The sequence below is a fragment of the Phyllobates terribilis genome, unplaced genomic scaffold (genome assembly GCF_046119375.1).
Source record: "Phyllobates terribilis strain yellow unplaced genomic scaffold, ASM4611937v1 Scaffold_8__6_contigs__length_399053987, whole genome shotgun sequence".
Lineage (NCBI taxonomy): Eukaryota > Metazoa > Chordata > Amphibia > Anura > Dendrobatidae > Phyllobates > Phyllobates terribilis.
Window position 1 is genome coordinate 188,054,198 of NW_027362768.1, and position 16,050 is coordinate 188,070,247.

Genomic DNA, 16,050 nt, shown 5'->3' on the forward strand with positions numbered 1-16,050 from the left:
TGCACCTACAGATCAACGACAGTGATGCAATCAGCCTCTTAATGTTAGAGACCCCCGAGGCCCGCTCTGCTCTGATGTACTTGACACAGGATCCTGTATACAGTATATACCACTGTCAGGACCTGTCAGCCGAGGTCTCAACATCTTGTATGAAGCCTGAGGATCAGCTTGCTCCTTCATACGCCTTCGGCCTAAAAGAACAGCAGCAGGTGACATACACTGAATATATCCGCCATAACTTCTTCCCATTATCTCGGCTTTTCCTCTGCCGTCTAAACGAGCAGATTACCATCTGTATCCGCAGGAGGACGAAGCCAAGAAGGACGACCACTTCCCCTGGATTTCTCCTTGACTTACAGCTTAATCCCACTGCCCAGCGCCGACTCCAAATAAAAAGGTGGATGGACGAAGAGCCCCCGATCCCGGCAGCGAGGTGATGGGGGGGGGGGGGGGCAGCATCAGGCATTTGCACTGATAGGACTTAGGAATAAAAACCCTGTACATATGTAACGCGCGTCCTCGGGAGCCGGCTGCCAGATTCTGAGTCACCTTTCATGTGAATTCCCGGGGGAAGAGGAGCGAAGTCTTTTCATTTGTTGATTTGCAGATAATAAAAGGAACGTCCTGTACTTTATGTTCCAAAAATGATTCTGCAGCAGCACACAAAGACTAAAAGATGTTTCCGGCATTTATGTGAGTGCCGGTGACTTTAGACTGTGGCCCCCGTGTATTTATCTCCTGGCGGCTCATAATGTGCAGATACAGGAATCTCAAGGTGACACTACTCCTTACCTGCCGTCCTCTACGCCGACAAGCGCTCGTATCTGTGCAGGATCGCAGTTTAGCAATGCATCCAAACTACAAATCCCAGCATGCCCAGCTCCATCAAAGCATGTGCAGAGGCAGATGTGCAAGTATGGCGGCAATGAAGGCAGCGCCCGGACTCCACACTAAAGCACGGCCATATAGATCTCCTATTACCTATACACACTGTGGGGCTTGGCTAACAACGTTATTTCATTAACCCCTTGCCTTCCCCAGGACGTAACAGTACGTCCTAGGGAAGGTCCTGGTGTATGGCGTGAGCTCAGGGGCTGTGTTACACAGCCAGCACCTGCCTCTAACAGCAGTGATTGGAGATTGCTCCTGTTTAGCCGCTGTAGCGTAGCTGGGAAGGACAGTGATAAATCCCAGCTCTGCAGGGTCTTGATTAGATGCACCTGAGAGCTTCAAGGAGGGGAAGTCTCCTGAAAGAGTGTCCGTCTGCTGAGCAAAGATGAGTGTGTGAATGACCTGTGAAGGTGGCAGTCTGCTGGGGAAGCAGAGCAGACTGGATGTGTCTTGGTGTGGAGAAGAGTCTGCACCGGCCGAGTGCAGAGAATCCCCAGCATCAGTGGTCACTATGGACAATAGTTGCTTTGTATAGCCGGATTGGGACTAGCTCTGCAGTGTATGAGTAGCCAGGGTCTATTCTGTTCAGTTCACGCCTGGACGAGGCAGGGATTTATGTTTATGTGTTTGTTTTGGTGCTGTGCAACCTGTGCAGAGTAATTATTATTATTATTATTAATTTATTTAGTGCCATTGATTCCATGGCGCTGTACGTAAGAAGGGGTTACATACCAAATACAGATACCACTTACGGTAAAAGAACTAACAATGATAGACTGGTACGGAGGGAGAAGGACCCTGCCCTTGCGGGCTTACATTCTACAGGATGGTGGGGAAGGAGACAGTAGGTTGGGGGGCTGCAGTAGCTCCGGTGTTGTTGAGGAGGCAGCGGGGTCATGGCAGGCTGTAAGCTTTCTTGAAGAGATGGGTTTTCAGGTTCCGTCTGAAGGATCCAGGTGTGGTGGATAATCGGACGTGTTGTGGCGCAGAATTCCATAGGATGGGAGATATTCGGGAGAAATCTTGGAGGCGATTGCGTGAAGAATGAATAAGTGTGGAGGAGAGAAGGAGGTCTTGGGAGGACCGGAGATTACGTAAGGGAATGTATCGGGAGATTAGTTCAGAGATGTACGGAGGAGAGAGGTTATGGACGGCTTTGTAGGTCAGTGTCAGTAGTTTGAACTGGATACGCTGGGGGAATGGGAGCCAGTGAAGGGATTTGCAAATGGGGGTAGCAGAGGAGTAGCGAGGAGAGAGATGGACCAGTCACGCAGCAGAGTTAAAGATGGACTGGAAGAGTACGAGAGTGTTAGCAGGGAGGCCACAGAGGAGGATGTTGCAGTAGTTGAGGCGGGAGATGATGAGGGCATGCACAAGCAGTTTAGTAGATTGAGGGTTGAGGAAAGGACGGATTCTGGAAATATTTTTGAGCTGGAGGTGACAGGAGGTGGCGAGAGCTTGGATGTGGGGTTTGAAGGACAGGGCAGAGTCAAGGGTTACTCCGAGGCAGCGGATTGTCGGTACAGGGGAAAGCGTGACGTCTTTTATTGTGACAGAAAGATCAGGTGGGGAAGATATGCAAGATGGGGGAAAGATGATGAGTTCAGATTTGTCCACATTGAGCTTGAGGTAGCGGGAGGAGAAGAAGGAGGATATGGCTGATAGACATGCTGGGATTCTGGACAGCAGAGAGGTGACATCTGGGCCAGAGAGGTAGATCTGGGTGTCATCAGCGTACAGATGGTACTGGAAGCCATGGGATTTTATGAGCTGTCACAGGCCAAGGGTATAGATTGAGAAGAGTAGGCGTCCTAAGACAGAGCCTTGAGGGACTCCAACAGAGAAGGGGACGAGATGAGGAGGTAGCGTGGGAGTGGGAGACGCTAAATGTGCGGTTAGAAAGATATGAGGAGATCCAGGATAGGCAAGGTCTTTGACTCCAAAGGAAGAGAGGATCTGTAGTAGGAGGCAGTGGTCAACTGTATGGAAAGCAGAGGACAGGTCAAGAAGAAGGAGGAGAATGGAGAATTGTGTGTTAGCTTTTGCTGTAAGTAAGTCATTGGTGATTTTGGTAAGGGTAGTTTCGGTGGAATGGTGGGGGCGGAAGCCGGATTGTCGGTTGTCGAAGAGAGAGTTAGATGAAAAGTGGGAGGAAAGTTCAACGTGTGCAAAACTGCACCTGTTTGGCCCAAAACTTAACCCATAAGGTAAAAACACCAGAATTTATGTTTTTTGGTCACCTCATCCCCCCCAAAAAAAAATTGCAATAAAAAGCAACTAAAAAGCAGTATGCCCCCCTAAATGGCACCAAAGAAAGCATCAGCTCCAAGAGCAAAAAGCCCTCACACAACTTCATCGATTGGAAAAGAAAAAAAGTTACGGATCTCAGAAAACAGCGACAAATCAAAATGCTTTCTTGGGTTTTTTTTTTTTAACAAAGTTCTGAATTTATTTTAATTACTAAAATATATTAAAGATAAAAAACACACGCTAGAATCACCACAGTCGCCGCGTTACCAAGTCATTCTTATCGCACAATAACAAAACCCAAACACAACGGCCGACCTGCAGCTTACTCACAATTTCACTGCACTTTGTTGTTTTTCAGTAAATTTTATTGTAAAGAAAAATGTCACAACTACAACTTGTCCTGCAAAAAAACCCCACAAGCTCTCATATGGCCAAGAGGGCGGCACTTGGAAGAGGAGGGGAAGAATAAAAGTGCAAAAATAAAAATTGGCTTCGTCCTTAGGGGATTAAAGGGGTTTTGCCTACACTTGGGAGTTATATCTTATCCATTCAGCCAGTGATCCCCAGAGATGGGCTTTGCAGAGCCCGTCTGAATGGAGCCAAGGTGGAGGGCGGCTCTCGTCCATTCATTGCCTATGGGACTGCGGAGAACAGCGCTGACCCTGCAGAGAATGAATGGAGCCAAGGTGGAGGGCGGCTCTCGTCCATTCATTGCCTATGGGACTGCGGGAAACAGCGCTGACCCGGCTGAGAATGAATGGAGCCGAGGTGGTGGGCGGCTCTCGTCCATTCATTCCCTATGGGACTGCGGAGAACAGCGCTGACCCTGAAGAATGAATGGAGCCAAGGTGGAGGGCGGCTCTCGTCCATTCATTGCCTATGGGACTGCGGAGAACAGCGCTGACCCTGAAGAATGAATGGAGCCGAGGTGGTGGGCGGCTCTCATCCATTCATTGCTTATGGGACTGCGGAGAACAGCGCTGACCCTGAAGAATGAATGGAGCCGAGGTGGAGGGCGGCTCTCGTCCATTCATTGCCTATGGGACTGCGGAGAACAGCGCTGACCCTGCAGAGAATGAATGGAGCCGAGGTGGAGGGCGGCTCTCGTCCATTCATTGCCTATGGGACTGCGGGAAACAGCGCTGACCCGGCTGAGAATGAATGGAGCCGAGGTGGTGGGCGGCTCTCGTCCATTCATTCCCTATGGGACTGCGGAGAACAGCGCTGACCCTGAAGAATGAATGGAGCCAAGGTGGAGGGCGGCTCTCGTCCATTCATTGCCTATGGGACTGCGGAGAACAGCGCTGACCCTGAAGAATGAATGGAGCCGAGGTGGTGGGCGGCTCTCATCCATTCATTGCTTATGGGACTGCGGAGAACAGCGCTGACCCTGAAGAATGAATGGAGCCGAGGTGGAGGGCGGCTCTCGTCCATTCATTGCCTATGGGACTGCGGGAAACAGCGCTGACCCGGCTGAGAATGAATGGAGCCGAGGTGGTGGGCGGCTCTCGTCCATTCATTCCCTATGGGACTGCGGAGAACAGCGCTGACCCTGAAGAATGAATGGAGCCAAGGTGGAGGGCGGCTCTCGTCCATTCATTGCCTATGGGACTGCGGAGAACAGCGCTGACCCTGAAGAATGAATGGAGCCGAGGTGGTGGGCGGCTCTCATCCATTCATTGCTTATGGGACTGCGGAGAACAGCGCTGACCCTGAAGAATGAATGGAGCCAAGGTGGAGGGCGGCTCTCGTCCATTAATTCCCTATGGGACTGTAGAGAACAGAGCTGACCCTGCAGAGAATGAATGGAGCCAAGGTGGAGGGCGGCTCTCATCCATTCATTCCCTATGGGACTGCGGAGAACAGCACTGACCCTGCTGAGAATGAATGGAGCAGAGAGGTGCAGGCTCGGCCTCCACTACATGCAGATGGGGATTACTCCTTCAAGGAAGGGAGATAAGTGGCTGCTGCAGGACACCACAGGGAATAGAAAGAAAGGATCACAAAGGTTAAGATCCGACCCTAAAACCCCTTAGTTTATCGCTCTAATAGGAGTGACGGGGGATCAAGGATATCACCCGGATGATTATGGCCAGTCAGATCTGTCACGAAAACATGATGCCCTATTAAAGGGCAGTATATAACAGTGACAGGGCCAGTGAGCCATCACACGGGATAGCACCTTGTGTAATGGATACTAAGAATAAAGCGAGAGGATGGTGACTGATCCGTTGTATTGATCTACCCAATGACCCACCCCCACCCCCACCCTCACACCAGGGCTGAGGTATCTGTCGGTTGTCAATCACTGATAAAGAGGGTGGGATGAGGCAGCGACAACACTCATCTCATGAATACACAGCACTCCCCCGGATTCTTTATCAGTCATTTTTGGCATCGAATTCTCACTCCAGGATTAAAGTAGTTGAGGCGTCCAAAAGAAGAACGTGTGGAGGCTTCTTCACGTCTTATTTCCAGCAATAATTTGTGCCAGCTTTGTTAAAAAAAAAATACCATAATGAGAAAGCTGAAAAGTGAAAGGATGGACGGCTGCACTATTTAGCCATCGCATGGCTGTGCTCTTGTGGTTTTCTATCTTTTGCTCTGCTGTCACTTTCCACAAGGTGTCAGATAGACGGGGGTCCGGCTGCACCCCCACCAGCTGTCACATCCAGGAGGAGAAAAAAAAATGGAGGAGGTAATGTATGTGCATAGCTTTCTCCACTCACTTCTACGAAAGACATGGAAATGGCACACCAGGACCCCCATCATGCTGGAGATAGGTGGGACCCAGAACGATCATACATTTATGACATACGCTGTGGATAAAGGTCTACGGCAGGGGTACGCTCTTATTAACGGCCAGGAATGATGGATCTGACCAGGACCCGAGGAAAGACGAGAGTCCACGTGACCTTAATATCAGAGGATGAACCCAGAAACCATTCACTGGAACCAGAACATTATGAATAAACAGCAGGGGTCGGTGCTCACATGTTGTTATTTGTCACTATATTTATTTTACTCACTTATATAGCGCCATTAATTCCACAGCGCTTTACAGACATTATGGGCACTGTCCCCATTGGGGCTCACAATCTACATTCCCTATTAGTCTTTGGAGTGTGGGAGGAAACCGGAGAACCCAGAGGAAACCCACGCAAACATGTGGAGAACATACAAACTCCTTGCAGATGTTGTCCTTGGTTGGATTGAACCCAGGACCCCAGCGTTGCAAGACTGCAGTGCTAACCACTGAGCCACCATACAGTGCTAACCACTGAGCCACCGTGCTGCCCTGCCCCATTAGGAATAATATGGAAAAGAGAATGTTGCGTTGCAGTATTGCCCACTGATATAACAGACAAGTGCACCTGTGAGGTGACACATCCATCATATACATATTACCATATACTACAGTTTGTAGTGATACTGGCTGTATGTGCAGAGACATTATAAGCGCTCACCTGTCGGGGATTCCAAGTCTCTTTACACTTCTGTACACAGAAAGAGTATTCGCCACATGCCGGTAATTGAACCAAAATCGAGACGTACAAACCTGAGAAAGAACAAAAGTGGCGAGGGTTAATTCCCCAAATATAAGCAGCAAGACCCCAATATGTAGAATACAAGAACCCTGGTACTATACATCAAGTGATTGCAGAGCTCAGAGGACCCGCCGCTGGCACAATGTGCTGAACCAGAGGACACCGCCGCCGGCACAGAGGACCCAGCCGCCGGCACAGAGGACCCAGCCGCCGGCACCATCTGCAAGGAGTCTGTGCGTTGTTTGCATTTTGTGTAGGTTTCCTCCGGATTCTCATCATAGATTGTGAACCCCAATAGGGACAGTGATGCTGATATCTGTACTGCGCTGTAGATATGATGGCGCTATATAAGCAAGTAAAATCAAATAAATAGCTGATAACCTCTGTATTAAATAGTAGCTGTCATATCAACACACTTATGCTCCACTTCTCCTCGGCCTTCTGAACTCATCCTTCATTCTGAGAAACTGTTACAATCCATCTGGCTGTAGACAGGATGGAGTGAACGTTCACTGAGGGATCAGATTACAGCTGCCTATTAAAGTCTATGGAGATTGGAGAAGAGTGAAAAACAGGCACAGACACAGGCAGATCTGCGCTGCTGCTTCTGGCAAGTGTTTTAGATCACTCCAGCGCTGGATTTTCAGCTACCATCAGTACTGCTGTATGACGTCCTCCATGCTGCTGCTACACATGTGCTACATAGAGACCGGTATCCCTCATGTCTGTGTGTTGTGTATGGGAGACATCGCAGCAGCTCGTCTTTGCCACATAGTGGTATTCAGAGGAGCTTACTATAGCTTTTTCCTTTGATATTGGTGCAGTATTGGTCATAGTGTTTATAGATGGATCTGTAATGCGGCCATTTCCATCTCAATATCTCATCTCCATGGCGCGTCCTACCCTCCTAAAGAAACAGACATGATTACAGTGTATGGCCTGAGCCTGTACGGGCCGAGGAGGTGGTGCAGCTCCTCGTCTCCTCCTCTACCTGCACACGATGGCTGTGAGCGAGATACCAGCGAGCTGCAGGGATGAATGATGGGAATCCTGGACCAGTCCGGTGACACAAGCACCGGGGCTGAACACTGTTTATTCACTTATAATAACGCCATGATTGAAAAGGCTTTTAGGAGAGAAAAACGTTGTGGTGCTGGAGAAGAGGAGCGCTGAGCAGGTAGGTAACACTAGTATAACGACTTTTAGAAACTGCAAGAGAACCCAAACTTAAAGGATTGTTCCCAACTGGACACCATCCACTCCAGCAGCTCTCTGCTAGCAAAGGGGATCCTGAGTGGGAGGGCCACCAAATCCTGAGTGGGAGGGCCACCAGATCCTGAGTGGGAGGGCCACCCATCTAGGACATAAGAAAATGGCAGGTGTTCCCGAGACAAAGCCTTTAACTTTGTGTAAAGATCAACTGCATCATCGCACAATGAAAGCAAGAAAAACACAAAACTTACCAAAACCGCCCAGTTATTTGTGTGTCCACTTCTGAAGAAATGTTCCGCCTTATTCTAGAAATGCAAGATAATACAGGAAAGTTACTTCACCAAAACTATTCAGAGTTCAGCAAATTCAAGAGGCGCCTGCAGGTCAGAGAATTGCTACCATTAGTTAATAATAAATGAACCTCCCTCCAAATGGGCGTCCCCAGGCCCAGCGGTCCCCCGGGCGAGATGGGAGATTAGGGAGATAAATAAGTGGCTGAGGAATTGGTGTAGGAAGGAGGGTTTGGGTTCCTGGAGAACTGGGCCGACTTCTCAGTTGGCTACAGGTTCTACGCTAGGGACGGGCTGCACCTCAATGGGGAGGGTGCAGCTGTGCTGGGGGAGAAAATGGCTAGAAGGCTGGAGGAGTGTTTAAACTAGGGATTGGGGGGGGGGTCATTTTATAGGTGGGGAAGATAGTGACCTGGGCACAAATAAAGAAATTGGGGGTGGGGTTAGAATAGTCAATATAGTAAGAAGGAATAGAGGTACAGAGAGATACATAAAATGCATGTACACTAATGCCAAAAGCCTCACCAACAAAATGGAAGAAATAGAATTAATTTTGTTGGAAAATAATTATGACATGGTACGGATATCTGAGACATGGCTGGACGAGAGCCATGACTGGGCAGTTAATTTACAGGGCTACAGTCTGTTCAGAAATGACCGTACAAACAAGCGGGGGGGGGGTGTTTATATGTAAAATCATCCTTAGCCCCTTTCTGGCCCAGGGCGTACTAATAAGTATCTGTGCCCTGGGCCTTATGGACCTGATATGTATTAGTACGCCCTGGCGATTTCGCCCGCACACAAGCGGTGTGAGCAAGATCGCCGCCGGGTGTCAGCTGATTGTTACAGCTGACACCCGGTGCTATGTGCAGGGAGCGGACCCGCACCGCTCCCGGCACATTAACCCCCGAAATGCTGTGATCGAAATCGATCGCAGCATTCCGGTGGCAAGAGGCGGTAAGCGCGACACTTACCTTCTGTGCCAGCGTCCTGCAGCGTATGAGTCCGGTCCCAGATGTTGTCATGGTGACCCGACATCATCATGACAATATCCGGGTCACCAGGAGGCAGGATGTTGCTTTGAACATGCGCAGTGCACGACCAAAGTAACTTCTCGCTGTGCAGCACTGACAGCCTGTATAGCACATTCCTGTGCTATACAGCCGACCAGGCTGCAAAAAGTGAAAGTCCCATAGTGGGACAATGTGTAAAAGTAATAAAAAAAAAAATAAAAAAAAAAATTATATATATATATATATATATATATATATATATACTGTACTCATAGATAAATAATCTTATGAAAAAAAAAAAAATAAAATACAACAATAAGAGTACACATATTTGGTATTGCCGCGGCCGGATCGACCTGACCTATAAAAATGTCCTGCTAGTTAACCCCTTTAGTGAACACGGTAAAAAAAAATAAAATAAAATAAATAAACATAAAAACGATGTTTTATCATCATACCGCCAAAAAAAAAAATGGAATAACACGCGATCAAAAAGACGAATGTAAATAAAAATGGAACAGCTGAAAACGTCATCTTGTCCCGCAAAAAACAAGCCGCCATACAGCTCCATCAATCGAAAAATAAAAAAGTTATAGCTCTCAGAATAAAGCGATGCAAAAACAATTTTTTTCTATAAAATAGTTTTTATTGTGTAAAAGCGCCAAAATGTAAAAAAAAATATAGAAATGTGGTACCGCTGTAAACGTACTGACCCTGAAGAATTTATCAATTTTATCACACGCGGAACGGCATAAAAAAAAACACAATTCCAGAATTGTTAGTTTTTGTTTATTCCGCCTCCCAAAAATCAGAATAGAAAGCGATCAAAAAATGTCACGTGCCCGAAAATGGTACCAATAAAAACGTCAACTTGTCCCGCAAAAAACAAGCCATCACATGAATCTGTCGGACAAAATCGGGAAAAATTAAAGCTCTCAAAATATGGCGATGCAAAACTAGATTTTACAAAAAAATGTGTGTGTGACAGCTGTCAATCATAAAAACCCGATATGATTCTGATATCGCTGTAATCACACCGACCCGAGGAATAAAAACGTCTAATCACTTATACAGCACGAGGAACGTCGTAAAAAATAAACTTTAGGGTTAGGATTGTTCTAGGGTTACGGTTAGGGTTGGGATTTTTTCAGAAGTAAAGAAAAAAAAAAAAAATGATGACGATATGGAGACCAGAGTTGAGTTTGCATCGGGTGCTCGGGTATGCATTGAGTATCGTGGGTGCTCGAGTCTCCGCCCCATATGCTTCATGGCCAAAAAAAACTTGCGGGCATTGCCTGCCATGCACGAGCGATCCCCGCATGGTTTTTTTGGGGGTGTCTAATAACCATGAAACATGCGGGCGGGGACTCGAGCATCTCACTTGAGCACCCGTGATACATGGTGCATACCTGAGTACCCGATGCAAACTCAAGTAGTGAGCACTTGTGCTCAAGACTAATGACAACTTATTCAATATGATGACCTAATGTTATCAAATTCTGTGTCGTGCCTCTGGGTTCAAAATGTTCACTATATCCCTTGATAAAATCCTGGAGGGGTGCAGTTTCCAAAATTGGGTCACTGGGGGGAGAGCAGGGTGGTTTGCACTGTTTAGGCACATTAGGGGCTACCCAAACGCGACATGGCGTCCGCTAATTATTCAAGCAAATTTTACATTCAAAAAGTCAAATGGCGCTCCTTCCCTTCCGAGCCCTGCCGTGCGCCCAAACAGTTGTTTTCCCCCACATATTGGGTATCTACATGCTCAGGGGAAATTGCACAACAAATTTTGGGGTCCATTTTTTGCTGTTACCCCTGTGAAAATAAAAAAAAAAATTGGATCTAAAGTAACATTTTTGTGAAAAAAGTTAAATGTTCATTTTTTTCTTCCACATTCCAAAAATTCCTGTGAAGCACCTGAAGGGTTAATAAAGTTATTGAATGTGGTTTTGAGCACCTTGAGGGGTGCAGTTTTTAGAATGGTGTCACTTTTGGGTATTTTCTGTCATAAAGACCCCTCAAAGTGACTTCAAATGTGATGTGGTCCCTAAAAAAAATGGCTTTGTAAATTTTGTTGTAAAAATGAGAAATCGCTGGTCAACTTTTAACCCTTATTGCTGCCTAACAAAAAAAAAAAAATTTTGGTTCCAAAATTGTGCTGATGTAAAGTAGACATGTGGGAAATGTTATTTATTAACTATTTTGTGTGACATATCTCTCTGATTTAAGGGCATAAAAATTAAAATTTTGAAAATTGCGAAATTTCCGATTTTTTTCACAAATAAACGCAAGTGATATCGAAGAAATTTTACCACTAACATGAAGTACAATATATCACGAAAAAAACAATCTCAGAATCAGCGGGATCCGTTGAAGCGTTCCAGAGGTATTGCCTCATAAAGTGACAGTGGTCAGAATTGTAAAAATTGCCCTGGTCATTAAAGTGCAAACCACCCTCGGGGGTAAAGTAAAGGGGTTAAAAAACCCATCTTGTGGGAGAATATATATGAATCTAATGAAAATGTAGAGTCCCTGTGGGTGGAGATAGTAAATTACTGATAGGGGTTTGTTATAAGTCTCCAAAAATAATGGAAGCAGCGGAGAATGTCCTCGTAAAGCAAATAGATGAAACAGCGACTCAAGGAGAAGTCATTATTATGGGGGACTTCAACTACCCTGAAATACATTGGGGGACAGAAACCTGTAGTTCCAGCAAAGGTAATAGGTTTTTGACAACTATGAGAGACAATTACCTTTCACAACTGGTTCAGGACCCAACAAGAAGGGGGGCACTGCTAGACCTAATATTAACCCATAGGCCAGACCGCATATCAAATATACGAGTTGGGGGTCACTTGGGTAATAGTGATCACAAAATAATACGTTTTCATGTATCCTTTAATAAGATGTGTAGTAGAGGGGTTACAAGGACACTAAACTTCAGGAAGGCAAATTTCCAACGGTTGAGAGATGATCTTAGTGCAATAAACTGGGACGATATCCTGAGACATAAAGCTACACAAAGCAAATGGGAGACATTTATTAGCATCCTGAATAGGACCTGTGCACAATATATACCCTATGGGAATAAACATGCTAGAAATAGGAGGAAACCACTATGGCTAAATAGAGCTGTAAGGGGCGCAATAAGTGACAAAAAGAAAGCATTTAGAGAACTAAAGCAAGTAGGTAGTGATGAGGCATTAAATAAATATAGAAAATTAAATAAATTATGTAAAAAACAAATCAAGGCAGCAAAGATTGAGGCAGAGAGACTCATTGCCAGAGAAAGTAAAAATAATCCCAAAATATTCTTTAACTACATAAATAGTAAAAAACGAAAAAATGATAGTGTTGGCCCCCTTAAAAATAGTCTGGGTGAAATGGTGGATGAGGATGAGGAAAAAGCCAATATGTGAAATGATTTATTTTCAACTGTATTTACACAAGAAAATCGCATAACAGAAAACACGATCAGTGATGACAAAAATTCTCCAGTAAATGTCACTTGCTTAACCCAGCAGGAAGTATGGCGGCGTCTAAAAATCACTAAAGTTGACAAATCCCCGGGCCCGGATGGGATACACCCGCGAGTACTGCAGGAATTAAGTAAAGTCATAGATAGACCATTATTTTTAATCTTTAAAGATTCCATAATAACAGGGTCTGTAACACAGGACTGGCGTATAGCAAATGTGGTGCCAATATTCAAAAAGGGGACAAAAACTGAACCTGGAAACTATAGGCCGGTAAGCTTAACCTCTACTGTGGGTAAAATCCTGGAGGGTTTCCTAAGAGATGCTATACTAGAGTATCTGAAGAAGAAGAACCTCATGACCCAATATCAACATGGGTTTACGAGGGACCGTTCCTGTCAAACTAATCTGATCAGCTTTTATGAGGAGGCAAGTTCCGGACTGGACCAAGGAAATGCAGTGGATGTTGTGTATATGGACTTTTCAAAAGCTTTTGACACGGTTCCACACAAAAGGTTGATACATAAAATGAGAACAATGGTGATAGGGGAAAATATATGTAAGTGGGTTAAGAACTGGCTCAGTGATAGGAAACAAAGGGTGGTTATTAATGGAACATACTCAGACTGGGTCTCAGTTAACAGTGGGGTACCACAAGGGTCAGTATTGGGCCCCCTTCTTTTTAACATATTTATTAATGACCTTGTAGGGGGCATACAGAGTAATATTTCAATATTTGCAGATGACACTAAACTCTGCAGGGTAATCAATACAGAGGAGGACAACTTTATATTACAGGAGGATCTATGTAAACTAGAAGCTTGGGCTGATAAATGGCAAATGAGCTTTAATGGGGATAAATGTAAGGTAATGCACTTGGGCAGAGGAAATAAAATGTATAATTATATGCTTAATTGTAAAACACTGGGCAAAACTGTAACTGAAAAAGACCTGGGTGTATTGGTGGATGACAAGCTCACGTTTAGTGGCCAGTGTCAGGCAGCTGCTGCAAAGGCAAATAAAATAATGGGATGCATTAAAAGAGGCATAGATGCTCATGAGGAGAAGATAATTTTACCTCTATACAAGTCACTAGTGCGACCACACTTAGAATACTGTGTACAGTTCTGGTCTCCGGCGTATAAGAAAGACATAGCTGAACTAGAGAGGGTGCAGAGAAGAGCGACCAAGGTTATTAGAGGACTGGGGAGTCTGCAATACCAAGACAGGTTATTAGAGGACTGGGGGGTCTGCAATACCAAGACAGGTTATTACACTTGGGGGTTATTTACTGTGGAAAAAGGAAGGCTTAGGGGTGATCGTATTACTATGTACAAGTATATGAGGGGACAGTACAAAGACCTTTCTACTGATCTTTTTACTCTGAGGCCTGAGACGGGGACAAGGGGGCATCTTCTACGTCTGGAGGAAAGAAGGTTTAATCATAATCACAGATGCGGATTCTTTACTGTAAGAGCAGTGAGACTATGAACTCTCTGCCGCATGATGTTGTAATGAGGGATTCACTATTAAAATTTAAGAAGGGCCTGGATGCCTTTCTTGAAAAAGTATAACATTACAGGTTATAAATACTAGATTCCTTGATAGGGCGTTGATCCAGGGAACTAGTCTGATTGTCGTATGGAGTCCGGAGGAATTTTTTTCCCAAATGTGGAGCTTAGTGTTTGCCACATGGGTTTTTTTTGCCTTCCTCTGGATCAACATGTTAGACTATGGGTTGAACTAGATGGACTTCGTTTTTAAGGTTGAAGGAAGACTATGTTACTATGTAAGTTGTGGCCAGTCAGTTATTCTATGTCAGGCATAAAGATAAATGGCCGCTGATCTAATACAAGAATGGCTTGAGCCTGAGAATCCTGTAGATGCTCATATGGAGTTATTTCCTCTGGTTTATAGAAGGGGAGTTTGAGTGGTGGACCCCTTTATGACATTTTTACACCATTTAGACAAAGTTTGCAATATGATACTATTCCATTAAAATAGAGCATACTCATAAAATGTATACAGTGCCCCAGCATCAGCCGTGATGGAGAAGGGGGCTGGTTTAGCTACTGAACAAAGTCAATCAGCCATCCACCTTCATCACGTGACGCTGAGGGCTGTGGAATCAGCAAGCGAATGTTCCAACGCTTCACAAGGGGCCAAAAAATAGCAGTAAATTTACCGAAGTCAAATCGTGACATCTCTATCATTTTATTTTTTATAAAATAGGGACCTTAAATTACAGGACATAAATGCTGTCTTTTGACTGCTGTTGTGTAATGCGAGTAATCACGACTACTGAGACTGGACCATGTGGAAGACAGGGTGGTGGTGGTGGCAAAGTGACTGGAAGCATTATCCGCTATCCAACCAACAACCTTTTCACACTGCTCTGGCTTCAATAGTGGTGTGTTCAAACTGCATTGTACCCAATTTATTATATATTTTAGCAGTTGGAGTCAGTCCATTTTATACCGACTCCACCAAAATGGGCTCCGACTCCACAGCCCTGGTTGCTGCTGACAGCCCTGTACAGTGCTGGCCAAAAGTATTGGCACCCCTGCAATTCTGTCAGATAATACTCAGTTTCTTCCTGAAAATGATTGCAATCACAAATTCTTTGGTATTATTATCTTCATTTAATTTGCTTGCAAGGAAAATACAAAAAAGAGAATGAAGCAAAAATCAAATCATTGATCATTTCACACAAAACTCCAAAAAAGGGCCGGACAAAAGTATTGGCACCCTCAGCCTAATACTTGGTTGCACAACCTTTAGCCAAAATAACTGCGAACAACCGCTTCCGGTAACCATCAATGAGTTTCTTACAATGCTCTGCTGGAATTGTAGACCATTCTTCTTTGGCAAACTGCTCCAGGTCCCTGATATTTGAAGGGTGCCTTCTCCAAACTGCCATTTTGAGATCTCTCCCCAGGTGTTCTATGGGATTCAGGTCTGGACTCATTGCTGGCCACCTTAGAAGTCTCCAGTGCTTTCTCTAAAACCATTTTATAGTGCTTTTGGAAGTGTGTTTTGGGTTATTGTCCTGCTGGAAGACCCATGACCTATGAGGGAGACCCAGCTTTCTCACACTGGGCCCTACATTATGCTGCAAAATTTGTTGGTAGTCTTCAGACTTCATAATGCCATGCACACGGTCAAGCAGTCCAGTGCCAGAGGGAGCAAAGCAACCCCAAAACATCAGGGAACCTCCGCCATGTTTGACTGTAGGGACCGTGTTCTTTTCTTTGAATGCCTCTTTTTTTCCTGTACACTCTATGTTGATGCTTTTTCACAAAAAGCTCTACTTTTGTCTCATCTGACCAGAGAACATTCTTCCAAAACGTTTTAGGCTTTCTCAGGTAAG

At 45.3% G+C, this 16,050-nt stretch overlaps 1 protein-coding gene and 1 long non-coding RNA gene across 2 annotated transcripts in view; one reads left to right on the plus strand and one right to left on the minus strand.

Moving 5' to 3' along the window:
- The window catches only part of PIGK (phosphatidylinositol glycan anchor biosynthesis class K), a 144,765-nt gene that overhangs the window by 127,044 nt on the left and 1,671 nt on the right, over positions 1–16,050 (minus strand). Inside the window, exons 2-3 of the mRNA XM_073643928.1 lie at positions 8,153–8,206; positions 6,609–6,700 (exon numbers count right to left, since the gene is read on the minus strand). Coding sequence (XP_073500029.1) covers positions 6,609–6,700; positions 8,153–8,206 — 146 coding nt within the window. The remainder of the gene's footprint in view (positions 1–6,608; positions 6,701–8,152; positions 8,207–16,050) is intronic.
- Positions 1–16,050, plus strand: part of LOC141157093 (uncharacterized) — a 20,715-nt gene continuing 4,665 nt past the window's right edge. The window contains exons 1-2 of the long non-coding RNA XR_012247744.1: positions 1–209; positions 305–433. This is a non-coding gene — a long non-coding RNA (uncharacterized lncRNA). The remainder of the gene's footprint in view (positions 210–304; positions 434–16,050) is intronic.